The 10,252-nt window shown below is 48.8% G+C and overlaps 1 protein-coding gene across 1 annotated transcript; it reads left to right on the top strand.

Moving 5' to 3' along the window:
* Positions 1 to 723: 723 nt before the first annotated feature.
* On the top strand, positions 724 to 8,895 carry LOC135666631 (uncharacterized). The gene is made up of 3 exons (XM_065178227.1): positions 724 to 2,262; positions 2,347 to 3,015; positions 8,353 to 8,895. The coding sequence occupies exons 1-3, from the start codon at positions 724 to 726 to the stop codon at positions 8,893 to 8,895; spliced, it is 2,751 nt and encodes a 916-aa protein (XP_065034299.1).
* The last annotated feature ends 1,357 nt before the right edge of the window (positions 8,896 to 10,252 follow it).

Raw genomic sequence — 10,252 nt, 5'->3', positions numbered from 1 at the left:
GACCAGGTCGCTCGAGATTTCGAGCTCAATTTCTTGGCCTATGCCCGTTCGAAGTCGTCCGTGGCGTTGCTCCTCGGACTCCACTAAAGGGAGGACGAGCCCCTCTCCCACTTCGTAAATCGTTTTACGACGAAGATCCGAGGACTCTCAGACGCTCACCCTTCTCTATTGATGCAGGCGTTCATGATAGGCCTGCGGCCCTCCAGGTTATTCTGGTCTCTGGTGGAGTGGCCCCCCACGACGGTGCCCGAGATGCTCCAGCGGGTGAGCCAGTTCGTTGCCGCGGAGACCTGGATGGCTGGGAGGCACGAGGAGCACAAGAGGGTCAAGGCGGAGCCGCCCCAACCGTAGCAACCCGCTGCATCTCGGCGCAGGTTGGATAGATCCGACCCGCCGACATCGAGGCCCCCTCTCCCGGCCTTGAACTCATCCCAGACGAAAATATTCCTCCACATAAGGGAAAAGGGACTGCTCAAAGAACCTTACCCGATGAGGAATCCACGGGCGCTGGCGGACCAGTCAAAGTACTGTCGCTTCCACATGCAACATGGGCACGACACCGAACAGTGTCGGGAGCTAAAGAGGTAGATCGAGGAGCTCATTCGTAGGGGACACCTCGGTCAGTACTTCCGGCCGAACAGTGAGCCTTCACCACGCCCGAAGGGTCCCATCGAATGACACATCGACGTAATAACGGGCGGCCCTGCATCTGGTGGGGATTCCATGACCGGAAGAAAGGAGTACGCTAGAGCCGCTCTGGCCGAAGCTCCCAAGCATGGGCCCGAGCCCAACGACACCTTCCCGGCCCAGGTGCCCCAACAAGCCGAGCACGACGACGCGCTCGTGATATCGGCCAGAATAGTGAATGCGCAAGTAAGAAGGATCATGGTCGATACCGGGAGCTCGGCCGACATACTCTACTTCGACGCCTTCCAAAAGCTCGGCTTGCCCGGAGATAGCATGAAGCCAATCCTCTCGGCACTCACCATATTCACCGGTGATTCAATCTCACCGCTGGGGGCGATCACTTTACCATTGACCCTAGGAGCACCGCCGAAGTCAAAGACGGTGATGACCACCTTCCTGGTAATCGACCTCCCCGCTGCATATAACGCCATCCTCAGCCGGCCGACCCTCAACAAAATCAGAGCTGTCGTCTCGACCTACTACCAAACGGTGAAGTTCCTGACCCATGCCAGGACAGGAGAGGTCGTAGGAAGTACTCGAGAATCCAGGCGCTGCTACCTGACTGCCGTCTCGCTACACAAGAGGGCCAGGGCCGAACCACCATTGGCGGACCCCCGAGAGGCGAAGAAGCCAGCCTCCCATCTTGAGCCGAGAGGGTCCACTGTGGACGTGCCGTTGCAAGAAGGTCGGCCTGAGCAGATGGTTAGGATCGGGTCGGAGCTACCCGAACAAGAACGAAGAGAGCTCGTCGGCCTCCTACAGAAGAACACCGACGTCTTCGCTTGGTCGCCCTCGAACATGACGGGCGTCGACCCGGGGGTAGCGCAGCACCACCTCAACATTTCACCCGACGCCCGCCCGGTAAAACAAAAACCTAGACGGCAGGCCCCTGATCGGCAGTTGGCTATACGGGAAGAAGTGGGCCGACTTCTGGCGGCGGACTTCATAGAAGAAGCCAGGTACCCACAATGGTTATCCAATGTAGTCCTCGTCAAGAAAGCTAATGGAAGATGGAGGATGTGCGTTGATTACACCTGTCTCAACAATGCATGCCCGAAGGATTGCTACCCCCTTCCAAAAGTCGACCAGTTGGTCGACGCCACGGCAGGACACGCCCGCCTCTCGTTCATGGATGCCTTCTCGGGATACAATCAGATCAAAATGGAACCCGAAGACCGAGAGCACACGGCCTTCCTCACCGATCGAGGGGCCTACTTCTACAATGTCATGCCCTTCGGATTAAAGAACGCCAGGGCTACATACCAGAGAACAGTAAACAAGATGTTCGCCCACCAGATCGGGCGGAACATGGAAGTCTACGTCGACGACATGATCGTCAAAAGCCAAGAGGCGGGGGCCCACCTGGCTGATCTGGCCGAGGCGTTCGCCACGCTGCGCAGATATGGCATGAGGCTTAACCCCGTGAAGTGCGCCTTCGGCGTTACGTCGGGAAAGTTCCTCGGATTCATCATACACGAAAGAGGAATCGACGCCAACCCGGAGAAAGTCCAGGCGATAATCAATATGCAGTCGCCTCGGATGATCAAAGACCTACAACGCCTTAATGGGAGGCTTGTCGCTATGTCCCATTTTCTTGCCCGATCAGGTGATCGCTGCCTCCCCTTCTTCAGAGCATTGAAGAATACGAAAAATTTCTAGTGGACGAGGGAATGCGAAGAAGCCCTCAACCAAGTGAAGCGGCACTTGGCCGACCTTCCCCGACTCGCATCAGTCTCTCCGGGGGAGAAGCTAAGCATCTACCTGGCTGCCTCCCAGCACGCAGTCAGCTCCGTCCTGGTCAAGGAAAATTCTGGCGAGCAACTTCCAGTCTACTATGTCAGCCACGTCCAGAACGGGCCCGAGGAACGATACCCACCAATCGAGAAGCTGGCGCTTGCGCTCGTGCTATCTGCACGGAAGCTATGTCCATGCTTCCAGGCTCATCCGGTGAAGGTCATTACTGACCAACCGCTTCGGCAAATTCTGTTCAAATTTGATGTTGCAGGACGTCTTCTCAAATGGGCGGTGGAGCTCGGCGAGAATGACATACAATACGCGCCTAGGCCCGCCATCAAGGCCCAATCCGTGGCCGACTTCATCGCAGAACTAACCCAGATCGAGGACGAAGGTCTCCAAAAACCTCCCGAGGCCTGGGTCCGGCACGTCGACGGATCGGCCAACTCAAAGGGCGTCGGCGCGGGGCTGGTGCTGCAAGCTCCCGACGGGCGGACGTTCGAGCATTCCCTCCACTTCGGGTTCAAGGCCACCAACAATGAGGCAGAATACGAGGCGCTCCTAGTAGGACTTAGGCTGGCCCTCGAGATGCAGGTGATTGTTAGGACTCTAGCTTGGAGAGTCCTAATTGAGAGGGACATTCATGTAAAACTATTAGGACTCTAGCTAGGAGAGTCCTAATTGAGAGGGACATTCTATTAGGACTCTAGCTAGGAGAGTCCTAATTGACAGGGGCATTCATATAAGAGGTTTTTTCTTAGAGAAGAATTAGGAGTTGTAAGGGAATAGGAGTCTTGAGTAGGAGTCCTATTAGGAGTTGGTTAGAAGTAAGAGTCTTAAGTAGGAGTCCTATTAGGAGTTAGGGTTTAGAAGCCCTATAAATAGCCATGTATTCCTTCTCTTTTCTTAAGCAATAGATGAATCTTTTCTGCAGCCTTTGAGCAGCAACTTGGAGGGAGGAACCCCTATAGAGTTTCAAGGAGGCCGATCCCCTAAAGAGATCAACCCCAAGTTTAGAATCTGCAAGGGTTCTAACACTTGGTATCAGAGCAGCATTCTTGGCTTCTCGCTGCCCTTCCACAGCCATCCATAAACCCTCTACAACCATCCAAAGCAATTCCCACAATTGCTTAAAAGATCGTCACCGAATTCCGTCATCATCTCCACCACCGCGGATCATCCTTTGATCTCCCTATGAATTGCAACAGGTTCTGGTTTCCTACCTTACTGCTGCTGCAATTTAGTTATCCTTATTCAAAAATCCAAAAAAAAAAAATCGTTCCTATATTGCTGCATAAACTTTTCGTCACAAAGTTTTCATCTCTATGACGAAAGATACATTGCAGAATTCCAGCCGCATAGCACCATCTGTTTGATCTTGCTACTGTGCTTTTTTTATCCAAATTTCTACGAAATTTTTATGACATCTTTGACACTTCTTAACAGTGGATTTCCCTTTGGTTTCATCGAAAAATTCTCAATATAAACTACTGATCTTTTATGTTCAATCTGCTGCACTTGAATTGCAGAATTCAAGCCACATAGCACCATCTGTTTGATCTTGCTACTTTGCTTTTTCTATTCAAATTTCTACGAAATTTTTATGACATCTTTGATACTTCCTAACAGTAGATTTCCCTTTGGTTTCATCAAAAAATTCTCAATATAAACTACTGATCTTTTATGTCCAATCTGCTGCACTTGAAAATCTATGCTGCAGAAAATTTCAGCTGCATATCGTTGCCTTAACCCATCTATTTGCAATCTTTTTTGAATGAAATTTCTTATACACTTCATAGATCATCTTGGCTTCCATCTAAGATTGATCTATTAAGAAATTCATCTCTAAAAATGATTTTATGTTGCTGCAAATTTTCATCGTAACCCGCTGAAATTTTTCGACGATAATTCTGCAATTGCAACTTGTACCAATTTCCTTGCTGTTATACTGCCGAAATTTTCTTGATTAAATTATATATCCTTGCTGTCATATAAACTGTGATTTTGCTATCAATTCCCTCCTCAATTTTCTCAAGTTTTTGGTGGAAATTACGTCGAGAAACCGTTGTTTATTCGACAACAATTCTACTCTTACAAGACAGCACATACTTGCTGCAACTTCCACGGATTTCTGTCAAACCTTTGCTACCATCTATCACAGATCCAAAACTTTCATCCACAGCCCTAAAACTCTACCAAACCACACCCTCAAACTGCACCCAAAACAGCCACAAAATAAGCCTAAACCGTAGCCTATATCCACCAATCCACCAACACTTTCGACCATCACTTCTCTCAACCTATACATGCCTTTAACCCAACAGCAAAAGAGAGATCTTAACATCATTGATTTGGGGCCATATACTATGGCATCTAAGGAGGCAATCAATGCTAAATTCGAAGCCTTAGAGGCGCGAATGGAGGATAAGATTCGGACGCTCTTTGCCGAACTCAGATTGGGCCGACCACTAAGCCCGAAGAAATCATATCAAGGAGAGAGCTTTGCCCAATCACACCAAACCCGAAGAGATGACTTCCAAGGGAGGGTAGGCTCTATGACCAACCCCAACTATCCATGCATGAGAGTGGACTTCCCTAGATGGGAAGAAGGAGACCCGATTGGTTGGATCTCGCGCGCGGAGCGATATTTTCGGTACCACAAAACCGCGGATGTATCTATGGTGAAAATTGCAGCTATACATCTTGAAGGGGATGCTATACAGTGGTTTGACTGGTTTGAACATACTTATGGAGTCCTTTCATGGTGACAATTCAAAGAAGGACTGCTGATTCGCTTTAGACCAACCGATTACGAGAATATTGACGAACAACTAGTAAAGATCCAACAAACCTCCACCATTCAGGAGTACCAAACCAGGTTTGAAAGGTTATCTGATCAAACTCATGATTGGTCTCAAAAACAGCTATTGAGGACCTTCATTGAGGGCTTGAAGTCGGAGATTCGAGGAGAAGTTAAAGCGCGACAACCATATACGCTTGTGGCAGCCATCTCTTTCGCACGACATCAAGAGGAGCAATTGAACCATGAAGCTCGGAGGATTAGGGTCTCTCCTCAACCAGTAATATTGAAGCCCTTAGCCCCCCCTACTGTCGACCAAGTCCCTACACCAAAGAGGTTAACAAGAGAAGAGCTTCGGGAGCGATTTGCGAAGGGGTTATGTTGGCATTGTGACGAGCCGTGGAGCCGTGAGCATCGCTGTCGTAAAGGGGGACTTCTTATGATTGAACCGATAGAAGTCATTGAACATCCAAAAGAGAGCCTTGAACATAAAGAAGAAGATGCAGAAGAAGAGCCACAACCGACCAAAGTTACGGTACATACACTAGCTAACTACTCAAACCCACAAACGATGAAAATTGGAGGCCTTCTCAAACAACAACCAATCACTGTTCTCATCGACACGGGCAGTACTACTAACTTCCTAAATAGTAAGATTGATGTTCGGATACCATTACCTATCGAGAATCGCTGCAGGTTTGATGTTAAGGTCACCGACGGACGGATTTGGAATTGTGATCATAGGCGCTTGCAGGAGAAACTATTGCTGTAGGACCAAGAGATAATTGCAGATTTCTTCCTTCTCCCTCTTAACAATCATGAGGCAATGCTCAGAATTAAATGGTTGACGACATTAGGTGATATTTCTTGGAATTTTATGAAACTAATTATGAAATTTTACAGCAAGGAGAAATAGGTGACATTGCACGGGAAACGTGGGGGCGACATAACAACGATTTGCACACAACAAATGGAGAATGTTTTGCATAAAGCATGCAGCGGCTTTTTGGTACAACTTGAGCAGCAAACTAAGGGAGAGCCAACAGAATTTGAAGATCCAAATCTACTTCCTTTGCTTGCTGAATTTTCAAATATATTTGACGAACCGCGCAACCTACCTCTTACCCGTCGGCATGATCATTGTATAATGATTCTTCCAGGGAAATCTTCAGCAAATGCTCAACCATATCAGTATCCACATCTCCAGAAGGATGAAATAGAAAGGATTATAAAAGAAATGCTCGAAACAGGAGTTATTCGGCCATGTTGCAACCTCTACTCTTCGCCGGTGCTACTTATACGCAAGAAGGACGGAACAAGGCGAATATGTGTTGATTACCGAGCTCTCAATGGCATAATCATCAAGGACAAATACTTTATTCCAATAGTAGATGAATTGCTAGATGAAAAGGAGCACAAATCTTTACAAAGCTGGACCTTTGATCCGGGTATCATCAAATACGAGCATGCGAAGAAGACATATGGAAAACCACCTTTTGAACACACAACAACCACGAATTTTTGCTTTCTTCAATAAAAGGTTGAATATCTTGGGCATATCATATCAGAGGAAGGTGTGGCAGTGGACCCCTTCAAAATTGGAGCAATGCAAAACTGGTCGACCTTGAGAAACATAAAATTGCTATATGGCTTTCTGGGTTTAACAGGCTACTACCGCAAGTTCGTGAAAAACTATGGAAAGATCAGTGCACCACTTACTTCCTTACTAGAAAAAGATGTCTTCCAATGGTTGGATAGAGCCTCCGTTGCCTTCGACAAACTTAAGGCAGCCATGACGACGACGCCGGTGCTAACACTACCAGATTTCAACCGACCCTTCATTATTGAGGCCGACACATCTGGAGTCAGAATTGGAGCCATTCTCATACAAGATGGTCGACCACTCGCATACACTAGCAAGGCATTATCTCCCTCCTATCAAAATATGTCAACATATGATAAGGAGATGCTCGCCATTATACGCGCAGCAACGAGGTGGAGATTGTACTTGATCAGGTGATACTTTCAAATCAAGACCGACCATAAAAGCCTAAAATATCTCTTGGAGCAGAAGATATCTTCCCCCCAGCAGCAAAAATGGGTAACAAAACTTCTTGGATTTGATTATGAAATAACTTACAAAATGTGGAAAGAGAATGTTGTTGCAGATGCGCTTTCGCAACTACCTGAGCAAGCTGAATTTTTGGTCGTTTTACTTCCAACTAGCAACTTCCTTGAGGATATTAAGATGGAATGGCAGAAAAATTCAGAGACTAGTAAGAAAAAAAAAAAAAAAAAAAATTGGAGGAAGCACCAAGCTCCGTGGCTCATTATAATTGGGACTCAAAAGAATTACACTATAAGGGACGCATTATGCTTATGATAAATTCTATTTGCATCTTCACGAGCCGATTTTGGACAAAGTTATTCCATATGCAGGGTACTAAATTGAAAATGTGTATGGCATATCACCCACAAACCGACGGCCAGACGGAAGTTGTAAATAGGTGCTTGGAGACAGCCTAAAGCCACCCACCAAATATGACTACCCAAGGAGAACTTCAGACTCAGCCAAGTGCCATTATTGATCGACGGATCGTGACTCGACGACGACGATCCACTACTGAATTGCTAATATAGTGGGCAAACCTACTAACAGAAGATGCCACTCGGGAGAACTATGACGACTTGAAGATCAAATTCCCAGAATTCAAGAATCATCAGCCTCGAGGACAAGGCTGATTTGAAGAGGGCGGGTCTGTTAGGACTTTAGCTTGGAGAGTCCTAATTGAGAGGGACATTCATGTAAAACTGTTAGGACTCTAGCTAGGAGAGTCCTAATTGAGAGGGACATTCTATTAGGACTCTAGCTAGGAGAGTCCTAATTGACAAGGGCATTCATGTAGGAGGTTTTTTCTTAGAGAAGAATTAGGAGTTGTAAGGGAATAGGAGTCTTGAGTAGGAGTCCTATTAGGAGTTGGTTAGAAGTAAGAGTCTTAAGTAGGAGTCCTATTAGGAGTTAGGGTTTAGAAGCCCTATAAATAGCCATGTATTCCTTCTCTTTTCTTAAGCAATAGATGAATCTTTTCTGCAGCCTTTGAGCAGCAACTTGGAGGGAGGAACCCCTATAGAGTTCCAAGGAGGCCAATCCCCTAAAGAGATCAACCCCAAGTTTAGAATCTGCAAGGGTTCTAACAGTGATCGCCATCCGCGTCCTCACCGGCTCTCAACTAGTAGCCGAGCAACTCGGCGGAGGATACGAGGCTCGTGACCCGACCATGGCGAAGTACCTGGCACAGGTAAAGAACCTAGCCGCCAAGTTCCCTCATTTTACATTATCTAACGTCCCAAGGGGAGAAAACGAGCGTGCCGACACGCTAGCTAAACTGGCATCGAAGCCAGCCTCCGAAGTCCGGCCCGAGATTGAGGAGCCACCTGCCCGCGCCATCGAAATCACAGTGGCGACCTCGAGTGACGTGCCTACCTCTTTGGATACAAGAATTGCTACGCTTCAAACGGGACGGAACTCTTCCACCCGACGAAGCGTTGGCTCGGCACCTGCGTCGCATGCATGCGTGGTATCCCGAGGTGGGCGAACGGCTCTACAAGCGATCTTTTTCATACCCCCTCCTACGATGCTTGGAACCCGACGAAGCTCAGACAGTCCTGGCTGAGGTCCATGAGGGGATCTGTGGGGAACACGTTGGCGGGCGGACCCTGGCATACAAAATACTTCGCCAAGGCTACTACTGGCCGACCATGCGCTGGGACGCGAAGACCCACGCGCAACGGTGCAGCTCGTGTCAAGAACATGCCCGCATACCCCAACAGCCCGCGGTCCCGCTCACCCCCATCGACTGCGCATGGCCGTTCGCACAATGGGGTTTGGACCTCCTCGGCCCTTTCCCCCTGGCCTCGGGGCAGCGAAAATACATCATCGTAGGCATGGATTATTTCACAAAGTGGGTCAAGGCAGAACCACTGGCGACGATCACGGAGCGGCAAATAGAAAAATTCGTATGGAGGAACCTAGTGACTCGGTTTGGATTGCCCAAAACCATCATTACTGACAACGGGCCCCAGTTCGTCGGTAAAAGGTTCCGGGAGTTCTGTGCCAACCACGACATCCAGCTACGGTTCAGCTCGGTGGCCTACCCTCAGATGAACGGGCTGGCAGAGGTAACTAATCGGTCCAGCCTAGACGGGCTCAAAAGAAGGGTGTCCACGGCCCGATCGGCCTGGACGGACGAACTCCCGAGCGTCTTGTGGTCGCTGCGCACCACTCCCAAGACCACGACCAGAGAGTCCCCTTACAGCCTCGCGTTCAGAACCGAAGCTGTCCTACTGCCCGAAGTAGCCCTTGCCACCCTCTGGACAGGAGGCTATAACGAGAAGGTCTCGAACGAAGGACTTCGAGCCAGCCTCGACCTGCTCGAGGAGCGACACGCCGACGCACACATATAGGCCCTCTCTTATAAAAGGGCCGTCGCAAGGATCTACAACCGAAAGGTACGACCCCGACCCATCAAACTGGGCAACCTAGTCCTACGGAGGACCGAGATTAGCGATCCGACTCGGGCGCGCGGCAAGTTGGCTCCCAATTGGGAAGGCCCTTACCGGGTGACCGAAGTTGTCAGGGTAGGTACATTTCGACTCGCGACGATGATGGGCCACCCTTTGCCAAGGACTTGGAATGCGCAAAACCTCGAAAAGTTCTTTCCGTAAGCGGAGACTTGACTAAGAGATAGAATTGTATCGCAACATCAAAAGACACGAGCAGACAAATTGGAGAAAGGGAGAAAAACCGTGTTCATTCAAGAAACCCATTACATGACAAAACTTCCAACAAGACAAAAAGAAAAAGTACAAACGCTTATTCAGGAGCATCGGGGCTGTCGTCAAAAGGCACCTCTTCTGGCATGTCGACACCCATGTCCTCAGGAAAGCAGTCGAAGGGGTCTTCCGCGACCTCAAGGTCAGGATAGCGCCCCTTAAAGTGGGCAAGGGCAATCTGGTACCCGTATTCGTACG

This window comes from Musa acuminata, unplaced genomic scaffold (genome assembly GCF_036884655.1).
Source record: "Musa acuminata AAA Group cultivar baxijiao unplaced genomic scaffold, Cavendish_Baxijiao_AAA HiC_scaffold_1114, whole genome shotgun sequence".
Lineage (NCBI taxonomy): Eukaryota > Viridiplantae > Streptophyta > Magnoliopsida > Zingiberales > Musaceae > Musa > Musa acuminata.
This window is presented reverse-complemented; position numbering and strand designations above follow the sequence as displayed.

Coding starts and splice junctions, on each gene's coding strand:
- LOC135666631 (XM_065178227.1), top strand. CDS start 724: ATGACCGGAAGAAAGGAGTACGCTAGAGCCGCTCTGGCCGAAGCTCCC. Junction 2,263..2,346: donor AACGCCTTAATGGGAGGCTT/GTCGCTATGTCC, acceptor AAAAATTTCTAG/TGGACGAGGGAATGCGAAGA. Junction 3,016..8,352: donor GGCTGGCCCTCGAGATGCAG/GTGATTGTTAGG, acceptor GAACCCCTATAG/AGTTCCAAGGAGGCCAATCC.